This window comes from Phocoena phocoena, chromosome 2 (assembly GCF_963924675.1).
Source record: "Phocoena phocoena chromosome 2, mPhoPho1.1, whole genome shotgun sequence".
Classification (NCBI taxonomy): Eukaryota; Metazoa; Chordata; class Mammalia; order Artiodactyla; family Phocoenidae; genus Phocoena; species Phocoena phocoena.
In genome coordinates this window covers 132230-144362 of record NC_089220.1, presented here as the reverse complement: position 1 = coordinate 144362, position 12133 = coordinate 132230, and the positions used below count along the sequence as shown (strand labels likewise).

The 12133-nt window shown below is 66.9% G+C and overlaps 1 protein-coding gene across 1 annotated transcript in view; it reads left to right on the top strand.

Moving 5' to 3' along the window:
* Nucleotides 1-12133, top strand: part of MTA1 (metastasis associated 1) — a 37386-nt gene that overhangs the window by 17164 nt on the left and 8089 nt on the right. The window contains exons 3-9 of the mRNA XM_065872968.1: nt 1413-1506; nt 4646-4696; nt 5093-5219; nt 5432-5495; nt 7829-7946; nt 10954-11056; nt 11845-11944. Of these exons, the coding sequence (XP_065729040.1) occupies nt 1413-1506; nt 4646-4696; nt 5093-5219; nt 5432-5495; nt 7829-7946; nt 10954-11056; nt 11845-11944 (657 nt within the window). The remainder of the gene's footprint in view (nt 1-1412; nt 1507-4645; nt 4697-5092; nt 5220-5431; nt 5496-7828; nt 7947-10953; nt 11057-11844; nt 11945-12133) is intronic.

Below are 12133 nucleotides of genomic sequence, written 5' to 3'. Positions count from 1 at the left end.
GGCATTGCTGCGACTCCACAGGCCCGCTGGGGGGCAGCCTCCGTGGCTCAGAGACTCGGACAAAGCCCTGAAGACGCAAGGCCCAGGTGCTCCCGGAGGCCGGGACCGTGGCTGCCACGGGACGCTCTCGCGTGGTCCTTCTAGACTCTGTCCGGTTGCTTCTGTGGGCCTGACACGGTGCCAGATCGTCTCCGTCCTGTTGAAGGCCCCTCGTCGTTCCAAGCTCAGCGGACAGTCTCCAGGACCATTTCTACGAGGCGCTTTTTGGTCTGGGAATCCCATCTTGCAAAACTCTGGGCACCCTTGAGCACTGCAGATGTTTACGGGTCTGACACAGCCATACTGACAAGCTGACAAGTCGTGCTTCTAAAAACCCAGTCTTCACATGCTGAAGACGGACGCGTCATCTTCAGGCCCTCTCACGCTCACTTGTTTTGATACTTGATCTCAGCTTTCCTGGAAGAATTCTTCATGCCCTTTCTATTCCTTCGTGGACTGGAGTGAGGATGGTTTTCATCAGCGTGCACTCTGCAGTTTTGTGATGAACCTGTAAAGCAGCGGAGTTGATAGCACTTTTAACTTACGCTCAGTGACGTGAAAAATTCCGAAGGCTTTTTCTTGGGAAAAATTCCTGGTCTAATGGAATTTAATAACTAAAAGGGAAGTACTTTTCATAAAGATAATTTTTGTTTAATGTTATAAATGCTGCTGTGCTAAACTCTACAAAGATGAGAATTGTGATAAAATCCTTGCATTATTATTAAAAATTTTGTAAACTCGTCAGTTAAGAAAAAACAGGTTCTCGGTATGAGGTTACCGCCCCGCGGGCCTCACGGGGTCCTTGCTGCTGCTCGTTCTGTCCGCGTTCGTTGGACGCCTCGCAAGCCCGGGTGGTCCCGGGCAGCAGCTGCCGAGTGGAGGTCAGTCCTGGCCGCTGCCGCCCCATCCTGGGGCCGGGCCGACGCTTAGCCCCGCCGCACTGCCCTGCCTCTTGGAGGCGGGTCCAGGCCTCAGGGCCGCGCCTCTCGGGTGCTGCCCAGGTTTCTGCTTGTGGCGGGTGACGGAGGCCCGCAGTCGTTGTCCTTGATCACACCCCCTCTGGTGCCCGAAAGGAAGGGGCAGCTCCCGAGGCCAAGGCAGAGCTGGCCTTTCTGGTGGCCGGGGTCCACCTGGTGTCGTCAGGCGGCTCGGGATAGGACAGGAGTGGGGGGTGCAGACTCGGTCTAGGTCTGGTGTGCGTCCCCTCCGTCAGTCAGGGCTGCCGCTGCCCTCCAGGGCCCTCCCTGGGGCACGGGCTCCGCATGACGAGCCCGTCCCTGGTCACACCTGAGGCCCCGTCTGGGGAACACCCCTGCGGGGAGCCGCAGGCCCGCGGGGGCATGCGTTCCTTAGACCCTGCCTTGCTGTTGCAGACGGCCAACGGGAACGTGGAGGCCAAGGTGGTGTGCTTCTACCGAAGGCGGGACATCTCCAGCACGCTCATCGCCCTGGCCGACAAGCACGCCAGTGAGTCTCCCAGCCCAGCCCTCCAGCCCCGCCACCTCAGCCTCCGGGCGGGTGTAGACTGAAGTCCATGCATGTCCCTGGGGCCTCCTTCCTTCTCTGAGAAGCGACCCTGGCCGTGCTTGTCCTAGGGTGTGGCTGCTCTCATCTACCTGAGGAGTTTAATTGGGGGACTTTGCAGATCCTTGGATGGACCACTCCTTGGATGGCACAGGGAGCGCTGGGCCCTGGGCTCCAGGCCTGTGGGGGGAGGGGCAGGGCCGCTGGCGCTCTTGTCCAGGACAGGCCTCTGCGCCACGCAGGGTGGACGCAGGCTGTGCGGCCGACCCTGAGGGAGCAGCCGGTTCTTTGCCGGCCTCGTCTGGCCTCACGGGAGGATGGGATCCCACCTTTGGGTTTTGGCCTCTGTCCGCAGCGTCCCTGTGGCACGCCAGTGGTGGGCCCTGAGGCTGTGCCCAGAGGGGACAGAGATGGGATGCAGTGCCTCTCAGCCTCGCACCCTAAAGCCTGTGCCCACCACCCCTGCACTCTGGCCTCCCGGTGCCGAGGAAAAGAGGAAAAGAGCCGGGGTCTTGGGGGTGCACAGCTGCGTGGCCCAGTGGAGTGGTCTGTGTGGTCGTTGGCCCTGCAGGTGTCAGCACGCGGGCTCCCGTTCATGCTGTCAGGACGCTGACGGGGGCCTTGGGGGTGGCCCTGGCGGTAGAGGATCTCCTCCCCGTGTCTGCTGCTCAGCCCAGAGCGACTGCAGCCCCTGCCCCTCGGCACACGGCGCGCTGTGTCCACGGGCCCAGGCTCCGCTGCTCTCAGGCCCCCGGGGGGAGCTTGGCCAGCTGTTAGGCCCTGAGACCCGTGGGAGGAGGGGGTCCTGCAGAAGTGTTGGAGCTGGCAGGGTGGGCAGAGGCCCTGCGGTGCCGGCGGGGCTTCTGCATGCAGGGAAAGCTCCTTGCCGGGGACTTAGAGCCAAGCTGCAGGGAACACGTGTCACGCGCACGGGGTGTGCTGCTCTGAGGAGGCCACCCGCTCCCACCAGCTCACCGCCTCTCAGTGCGGGGCCTCGGCTGTTTTCTCAGGAGCCTGTACTGGCTGCTCAGTCTCGCGGTGGTTTGTGCAGAAACCACGTTTCTCGGGGTTGACTCTCCTGGCGTGCACATCTGTGAGCTCGCTGCAGCTGGGGCGAGGCTGGCCCACCTCGCTGCCCAGGGCCTCGCCCAGTGTCAGGGCATGGGTGTAGGGACACTCTGGGGGCCCTTCTGGCAGGAGGGGTAGAGACCCAGGGGAGCCCACTGCACGGTCAGATTAGCTGCTCGAGTTTCTTCTGGGCCCGGGGGCCTGAGGGACAAGCTTCCGCCCTGCCCCTACCAGGACATCCAGCCCCTGGTGCCGCACAGATGCCCTGGGGCCACACAGACCTCCCCGGAACGGTAGAGCCCTTGCTGGGGTCTCCAGGCCACATTCTGCTCCGCCACGGCCCTGTCTCGAGGTGTGTGGCCCCCTCCCACAGAGCTGTCCTCCTGAGACCAAGGCCTTGCCCGAGGGGACAGTGGGCACAGGTGACAGGTCCTCCCTGGAACCCCCCAGAACCAGCTGCAGGGGCTCGGGAGAGCCAGTAGGGTGTGTGAGCTGAGCTGGGGTAGGGTGGGAGCCCAGAGCCTAACTGGGCCTTGTGGGGAAGGCCCCCCAGCTCTGAGCCCAGGGCCCGGGCACCCTGGATCCCAGAGGGAGGGGCTTTTATGCCAGGGGCCATGTCTTGGGTTCCTAGAGGCCAAGTGCCACAGCCCACGCTCGTTTGAGGGTCCGCTGGGAACAGGGCCTGGGGGCTGTGGGGAGGCTCTCTCCTAGTCTCCCGGGGGCTGGAGGTTGGCCTGGCCCAAACCCTGGCCACCCCTGAGGCCTTAAGCGTGGCCCTGGGGTGTGCGTTCCTGGGTCCCTCCTCACCGTTGCTGATGGCAGGGAGCCCTGGTGGGCTGGGGGTCTCAGAGCCACTGTGAGCTAGTTTCAGGACAGGGAGGGGCGGTGCCTGCAGACCCGGAATGGATGCCCAAGGGCCTGTCGCGGGCAGGGGCCAGGGTGGCTGCCCCCGGCCCGGTCCCTAGCCGTGCTGCGGGGCCAGCGGGGCCATCACCGGACAGGCGTGAGCAGGGTAAGGTGTGGGGGTGGTGGGCCGGCTTCCGGGTGCTGGTGACGTCCCCGGGAGTGGGCAGGGAGGTGCCGAGGCCAGGCTCCCATCGCCCACAGCCCGGGCAGACCGGCCCTGCCCCTCTTCCCCCAGCGCCCCCGCCCCTAGCCCTGACCTCCGTCTGAGCTGCCGCAACCAGGGTTTTTTTTGGGGGGGGGGGCGTGTCCCCTGCCCAGGGGCACCAGGACTCCTTGCAGCCACCACAGGAGGGCAGCAGAGGGCCAGGGGCCTTATGGTGGCCCAGAGCCTGGGGGGGCTGGGCTCCACGCCCCTACCTTTGGGTCTTGGGGCAGAGGATGGGTTTCGCCATGCGTCTGGCTTCCCCCACCCCACTGTGCACGACCACTCCAGCCCCAGGGCTGCACGTGCTAGGGTCCACATCGTGGAGACCTTCCACAGCCCCACCGCATGCCAGTTTCGAGTTTCAGGCTTTCCCTGTGCCCATTGATGGCACAGCCCTAGAGGTGTGGCCGAGGCCCCCCTGGTCACCATCCGCAGGCAGGAAGCACGCGCTGCTGACTGGCCTTGGGACATGTCCCCCACCCCCCCCCCCACGCTGTGGCTCGGCCGTGTTCCCCCTCCCCCACGCTGTGGCTCGGCCGTGTCCCCCGCCCCCCCCCCCACGCTGTGGCTCGGCCGTGTCCCCTGCCCCGTCCTTGCTTCTCCCGACTTCGTAGGGGCAGGTGTGTTCTGTGTGCAGGTAGCGGGGCCTCACTGCCCAGGCTTGTCTGGGGCTCTGCTTGGAGAGCCTTGGGCAGCGTGGGCGTGGGGTTGGCAGGAGCTGAGGTCAGCTGGTAGGGATGTCCAAAGGCTCAGGTGTTCTCTGTCTTTGGCTGGGTGGTCCGCGGCCCCCTTGTCCATCCTGCTTCCTGGCCTCACAGCCCTCAGTCCAGGCCGGGCAGGGAGTGAGTGGCGCGGCACGCTGTCGCTGACCCGCCATCTGGGTGCTGTCTGTCTGTTACACAGCCCTATCGGTCTGCTATAAAACCGGATCGGGGGCCGACAACGGCGAGGAAGGTAAGAGCCGCCCCTGCGGGAAGGTCCTGAGGTCTGTGCGCCGGGCTGCCCGCGTGCCCGCGCCTGTGCGCCCTGCTGCGAGGCAGGCCTGAGGGGTCCCTGGCGCAGGGAGGGCTGCGGGGCGTGGTGGGTCCTGCCCCCCGTCCTGGACGTGCAGCAGCTGCTGTCTCGCTTTCCCTTCTTTCTCTGACGTGCTGCTTCCCAGGCCAGCACAGGACATTGTCCTCCTTCCTGCTCAGATGCCCGGGGCTTCTGGGGTGCGCTGCGGGGACCTACACTGCCACTTGCCCCGGGTCCAGCGTGGGGAGGGGCCTGTGCAGCCAGCGGGTGGGCCTTTGTCCGGCCGCCTGAGCGTGTGTCTCCGGGACCAGCTCACAGGAGCTCTGTGTTCTTCAGGTGAAACAGAGGAGGAAATGGAGAACCCAGAAATGGCAGACCTGCCTGAGAAGCTCAAGCACCAGCTGAGGCATCGAGAGCTCTTCCTCTCCAGACAGCTGGAGTCACTGCCCGCCACCCACATCAGGTGCCCGGGGGCCGGGGGCGGGCACGAGGGAGTCCCGCCACCCACTTCAGGGGGCCGGGGGCAGGCACGAGGGAGTCCCGCCACCCACGTCAGGTGCCCGGGGGCCGGGCACGGGCACGAGGGAGTCCCGCCACCCACGTCAGGTGCCCGGGGGCGGGGTGCGGCACGAGGGAGTCCGCCCAGCCCCCCTGACGCGCGCCCTTACCTTGTAGAGGGAAGTGCAGCGTCACTTTGCTCAACGAGACTGAGTCCCTCAAGTCCTACCTGGAACGGGAGGTGAGGCCCGACGCCGTGGGCTGGGGGCTGGGGGGTGGGGGCAGAGGCGGATCCTGGCTCCGCTGATCTGGTCTGGGTGGGCATTGCTGCTCCCACCTCGCGCTGGGCTCGGGCCCTTCCCTGCCCGTGGCACCCTGAGGCCAGGCGCTGTCACGGCCCTTCCCGGTGTCCCGTGCAGTCCCCACTCCTCGCGTCTCCAGAGTGAGGGCCCAAAGTGGGCGCGACGGCTCCCGGGGGTCTGCTCTCCCCCCCACCCCTCAACCCCCAGGAGGGGCACGACTCATCCTGGAGGGGACGATGGGACCCGTGCTAGCCGCTGTGGTCGCTATCAGGCTTTCCCAGCGGGCGTGTGGCCCTACTGCAGTCCGGGCCACCGTCTCCAGTCTTCGCTGGGTTGACTCACGACTGTGTTGGCCAGGCAACCAGAGGGTTTCTGAGTTTAGGAAACCAAAACCGTCAGTGCTGCCAGGGTCTGGGGCCAGGGCACCGACCTCCTCATCCCAGACCAGGGTGGGAGGGGAGCCACGGCGGCCGGTGCCTGGGCCTTGCTGTGACACCCGAGCTGCTCGCCCTGAGCCCGCGGTGACACCCAGGGCGGGTGGTGCTTGTTGCGGGCTGTCCGTGCTGCCTGCCCAGCGCCCCTCCCCCGAGGCGGAACAACTGAAAACGTCCCCAGAGGGTGCACGCGTGAGTCCTGGGAGCAGCAAGAAGCGTGTTTGGGGACGATGGCAGGCCAGCGGGGTCAGGAGCGGCGCGGGCACGGGTGTTACCTAGTGGGACAGGTCCCGGCGTAAGGGAGCTCCTGGGGCCAGGCGAGGAGTGGTTGTGGGTCCGGGGTCCCCTCCCTGCGTGTCCGCACGCACTGCGGGCTCCCCTGGGACCTGTGTGCGGCCACCCCGCAGCTCCTAGCAGGAGTGTCATCGTCTGTGGGCGACGCTTGCTCTCAGCCACAGTCCCCTCTCCCCGAGGCAGGGCCCGGCTCTTCCTGGGGGCCCAGAGGGGCAAGGTGGGCGGGGGGCCGGACCGTGGACCGTGGCGACAGCAGTCCGGCGAGGGAGGGCAAGCCCGGTGCCGTGGCCTCGCCGAGGCCTGACTCCATCGGGTGTTGGAGCACCGCCAGGAGGACGCTGCCTGGAGTCGGCGCTGAAGAGCCCCCAGGGCAGCCCGGGCCCCAGGGAGCCGCCGCGTGCCTGCCCACGGGACAGAGCAGGGGCCGCGACCCCCAGGCGTGCGTCCACTGGGGGCTGTTGTCTGCAGTTTAGAAAGACCCCTGAGTGACAGCCACACAGAGGTGGTGACGCGGAGGGACGGCCGTGAGCAAAACGGCGTCTGTGAGCCACTTGGTGTCCGGCAGTGGCGAGCGCGTGGGCCCCGTTCGGGGACCTGTGTGTCTCCTGGGCGCACGCCTCGTGGTTTCTGCTTCTCTCGCTCACCTGTCTAGGGGTGGGTGGCTCTTAGCCTGAGACGGCAGGCAGCCCACTGGGACGGCCTCCTCTCCCCGGGCAAGAATCGACTGACGGCGCCCAGGCCCGCCCCGTCCTGCTCGGGGCTCAGGGAGCCGCAGCCTGCACGGACCCGCACCCGGAGGAGCCCTTGGCTCCGACGCAGGAGCTGTCCGCCGCCCGGGGAGCAGGGGCCGCGAGAAGCAACCACAAGGGACTAAGAAAGGCGGCACGGGGACACGGGGCCAGGTAGCAGTCCTGGCACGGGGTGCCGCGACCCTCGGTGTACACGGGGAGACCCCCGGGGTCGGCAGGCTGGTTTCTGCAGAGCAGCCCAAGCCAGCTAAACGCAGCTTCTGAGAAGCAGCTTCGGCACGTGGAGTGCCAGGCAGCGAAGGGCCAGGAAGGCCGGACTGTGCCAGTTCCAGCCGGAACAGCCTGGGCGCGGGCGTGCGGGGTGAAGACAGGCTCCGAGGCTGAGGGCCGCAGGCTGCTGCTCCGCTGACAGCTCTGGGCACCGAGTCCAGAACATTCTGTAACGTAACCCCCTTTGTGTACGTCTCCTGTGACAACTGCACGAAAACGGCACCATCTTCTCAAAGGACGTGCCCGGAATCTGTCACATTCGTTCCCAGATGCCTTAGGATTTTTGTTGCTGTTAAATGCTCTTATAAACTCAGTTTTCAAACTGTTGCTGCTGGTGGGCATGTGGCAGTTTGGGGAACTGGTCCTACAGCTGCCTCACCTGCGCTCTCAAGCCTGCTGACCTGTCAGCTCTCTGTGTCTCCGAGCAGATCACTGTCCCCCCGACGGGCGCCCCTCCCGTCTGCTGACCTCCGAGTGTGGCCGAGGGTGCTGTGTATTGACGCCGCCCCGTGTGCTGTTTTCCAGGACTTCTTCTTCTACTCTCTCGTCTATGACCCCCAGCAGAAGACCCTCTTGGCTGACAAGGGGGAGATCCGTGTCGGGAACCGGTACCAGGCGGACATCACCGACCTGCTGAAAGAAGGTAAAGTGGGCCGGGGGGCTGGCGGGGAGGGCGGGGGCCTCTGGGTGTTGGGATGGGGCGGCAAGCCCCAGGACCCCCAGCAGGAGGGGTCGTCGGACCCTCTCTGGCACCTGGAGATTTTGTTTCCTTCCGTCAGTTGTTTTCATAACCTTTTCGAAGCCCTTTTTCTCTCCCAAAAACTCGTTTGAATGGACCTGCCTCTTTCACTGACTTCTAGCGGGTGGTGCCGTCCACGAGGCTGAGGTGCATGGGGACGCAGTGCCAGCTCCCCTGCCCTTCAGTCTTTCAGCAGCCCGGGGGTCATGGGCGGGCTTGACCCCCAGCTTCTCAGCCCGTTCTGTCCCCGACCAAGCTGCCCAGGCAGGAACGTGGACCCGCGGTGACCAGCAAGGCCGGTGCTGTCTGGCTTGGGGCGCCGTTTGGCGGGCTTCCTTCTGGGGCCATGTGGCTGAGCCCGGGCCTCTTGGGTGGTGGCCACACTCAGGCAGCTCAGGTTGACCGGGAGCGCGGCGGGGTCCGGGCCTCGTGGCACCCGCCACCTCCCCTCCCCCGCTTCCTTCCTGCGCGGCCCCGTAGTGGCTGTGCGGCAGGCCCGACAGCTGACCCGCGCACTTGCTCGCCCGGGACGGCGCTCTCTTCGGAGCCTGTGCTCCTGCGGAGCTGGTCCCCTGTGTGCAGGGTCATCCCCGCGTGGCGCCCAGGTGTCCCTAAGGAGCGCGGTGTCCTCCTGGCGAGCGTCCCCAGCACCTGTGGGGCTGCGGGTTGGGCTTGGCTCCCCTGTGGTCTGTGCCTCGGTTTCCCCTGTGCTGTAGAAATGCCGGACGTCCCTTCTTTCCATGGCTGCTGCTCCTTTCGGGGATGCAACTCCTGATCCCCGGAAGCTGGTCCGCTTTCAGCCTGTGTGCGTGTTTCCTGCTGCACACACACGCGCACGAGCGCACGCGCCACACCTCCCACGCGTGTGCATCTTACACACACACACACACAGTTGCCTCCCCCGTTGGTTGGTCTTGGTCTCTGTCTCTGTCTTATGGGGGTTCCTGCCACCAGTCGGATGTGAGGAGGAGGGCTAACGGGAAGCACCTGGTGGGGGCGGTTCCCTCTGTTCATGGGTGTCCGGCTCCGTCCCCGGTGGGGCGAGGCCGCCCTTCCCGCCAGCCCTGGCGCTCTGCCCTGTGGTCCTGCCCTGGGGCCGCTCGCGTCACTCGTGGGGGCCCCCGCACTTGCGCAGAGTCAGATGCGCTGGCCCAGCTGGTCTCCTGGTGCAGCCCGTCCTCCTGCTGGGCGGGGTGCGCCTGGCACCCAGGCCCCGCTCCAGGGATGGGCATCCTCCAGTGGCCCCATGGGGCCTCCTGGTCTACACCATCCCAGCCAGCCTGGCTGAGGATAAAGGGCCACATCCAGTGGGAAACAGGAGAGGCCACACGGCGGCCACAGGAGAACACTGAGTGGCTGGAACGTCCGAGAACCTTGCTTTCTGGCCAGCCCTGGGTGCTTGGCGGGAGGATGCGTCTCTGGGTGCCCCGGGGAAGCCCTGCCTGCAGCCCCAGGGCCAGGGGCGGCATCCCTACAGCCCTTCCTCCTCCCGACCCCTGGGCTGCTGGGGCGAGGTGGGGTCGGCCTAGGCCTCAGTTCCCTGTTCTCGTCCTGGAGCCTGGACCCTTCCCGGCGGGTGAAGCTGTGCCCCTGCCTTGGACACGTGAGACGTCTGCAGGGTGCACCAGCGGGCAGCTGGGGCCACAGCTGGGGCCACAGCTAGCTGTGCCCGTGGCTCTGGGCTCAGTTGCCCGGCAGTCGCTGGGGGCTGGTCGCGGCCTGCAGACCTTGGATCCAGGAGTGGGGGCCCTGCCTTCCTTGGTACCCACTGTCCCTGGGGAGGGCTCTCCGTGCCGAGTCACCACCAGGAAGGAGCCTACCCACGACACCGGGAAAATCCCACCTGTGCTCGTCCTACAGATGCAGCCCCCAGGACCCTGACCCCTCAGATCTCTTCGTTCCCACCCCCGGGTCGGTCTGCAGTGCAGGGCTTCTCTCCTGTGAGCCTCCGGCCCGGCACCGTCCCCTGGAGCCTAGCAGGGCCTGACCTTCCCCAGGGCGAGGGAGCACGTGTTTCCTTGGTGACTTCCGGCCGTGCCTGGCCCTGCGTGACCGCGCTCGCACAGGGCTCCCGCGGGCTTGCTGAGTGCCGTGAGGGGTCCTGCCCTGGGTCTGGAAGTTGGTCGCCACGGAGGGCAACAGAGGCTGAGAGGGTCTGCAGACGTGCAGGCGGAGTGCCTGAGCTGAGCGGGGTTGTGACCTCGGGGCAGGCGTTCTCTGGACCCTCGTGCTGGCCTCGTCTGCTCCTTGCTGCCTGGAGCACGTGACAGGTGGCGCTTGGCATGGGCAGCTGCCCAGGAGAGAAGCCCTCCTGGCCGGGCCCTGAGCCCCATGCCCACCGCATACAGGGTGAGGAGTGGGGCTCCTGCCTGCAGAGGGAAGAGGCCCCAAGACGGAGGCTTTTGACGCCGAGGGCGCCCTTGGGTGGCAGGCGTGGGTCCGCACTGAGTTGACATCAGTGTCCTCGTTGTGGCGGGGCTGCCGCTGGGGGCTGGGCGCAGCCGCGCCCCACCCCGCAGAGCCTCAGAGGAAAGAGCTGATTGATCAGGTCCGAGCCGCTGCGCCCCTCTGTCCAGCTGGCTGTGCTCCCTGGGCCCTCCCGACGGCACCTCTTCAAGCTCCTCGACGGGGGCCGCGGGCTGCCAGCCCCAGGCGCCCACTGTTTCCAGAGGTGAAGGCCGTCGTGTGTGGAGCGTGCCCTGGAGCTCCGGGCCCGACCGCCCCGTGCGTGCGCGCCTGCCCACGTGTGTGCGCACGCGCGCTGTCGCCTCGTCCCTGGGCTCACGCGCCCTCCCAGCCCGCTCCCCGCCTCAGCGGCCTGGTCCCTCGTCCAACCCTGGGCTCCAGACGGAGCCGCGGGGGTCTTCTCACGGCCGCGGTGTTCTCACCGCGCGGTGTTTCGTCCTCCTAGGCGAGGAGGACGGCCGAGACCAGGCCAAGCTGGAGACCAAGGTGTGGGAGGTTCACAACCCGCTGGTGGACAAGCAGATCGACCAGTTCCTGGTGGTGGCCCGGTAAGTTCTGGGCTGGGGCGGCCACGTCCTGCCTGACCCCCGGGCACAAGCCGGCACGGGGCCTGAGCCACTGCCCCACCCCTGCGGTGGGCGTCGGGACGCCTGTCCTACAGGGCATCCCCCAGTGAAGGGCCTGGGAGGTTAGAGGGTCCGGGGCCCTGCTCTGTTGAGACCCCCTCGTGGCTCCTAGGGAGGCCTGCAGGGTGGGGCCTGGCCCTTCCCTGAAGGTGGAGCCGGCTCTGGGGGGCTGCTGGGTCCCTGGGTCCAGGAGGCAGCCCGACCCGTGGACCTCAGGGGCCGCCCACCAGCCGAGGCCAAGTAAGCCGGCCGCAGATGGGGGCTCTTTCCCCGGACGGTAGGGCGGGACAGAGGTGCTTGCTCGTCCGGCTCCGGGACCGGGCAGATGTGGCCTGGAGGCGTGGGGCCTCCTGGGCACAAAGGGGCAGCCCTCCGAGGAGCAGCTTCTGCCCAGGCCGGCCCCCCAGGGGTCCCTGGGCTGGGACAGCAGGAGGGGAGCTCCTGCGAGCACAGGGGGGCTACACGCCCAGAAGGCGCCTGGGCCGGGTGCCGTCGGAAACAGTGTAGGAATGGGGTCCTGAGCCTCAGGACCTGAAGGCTGTCTTTTGTAAGAAGAGGTCTGCAAAGTCTCAGAAACGACGTCCCCGCGCTCCAGACCACAGTGTTCTGTCCCGAGACAGCCGAGTCTGGACGCCTCTGCGTGTCTGGCTTGGTCCGGCCGCGCCTCCTGCTTGTCCGCTCCAGTGGTCAGCGTCTCTCCTCCTCCCCAGCTCCGTGGGCACCTTTGCACGCGCCCTGGACTGCAGCAGCTCTGTCCGGCAGCCCAGCCTGCACATGAGCGCCGCGGCCGCCTCTCGGGACATCACCCTGGTAAGTGAGAGGGCCACCGGGCCTCAGATCAGCACCCGCTCCCCGGGTGGCACGGCGCAGGGCTCTCACTGCCCCGTGTGGTGACCCTGTCTCATGCTGGTGAGAGGCTGCCGGCCGGCACGTGGTCAGGCCCTACTGGGCCCTTGCTGGGCTGCGGCCGCACGTCCTCAGCCCGCCCTTCTCTTTCCA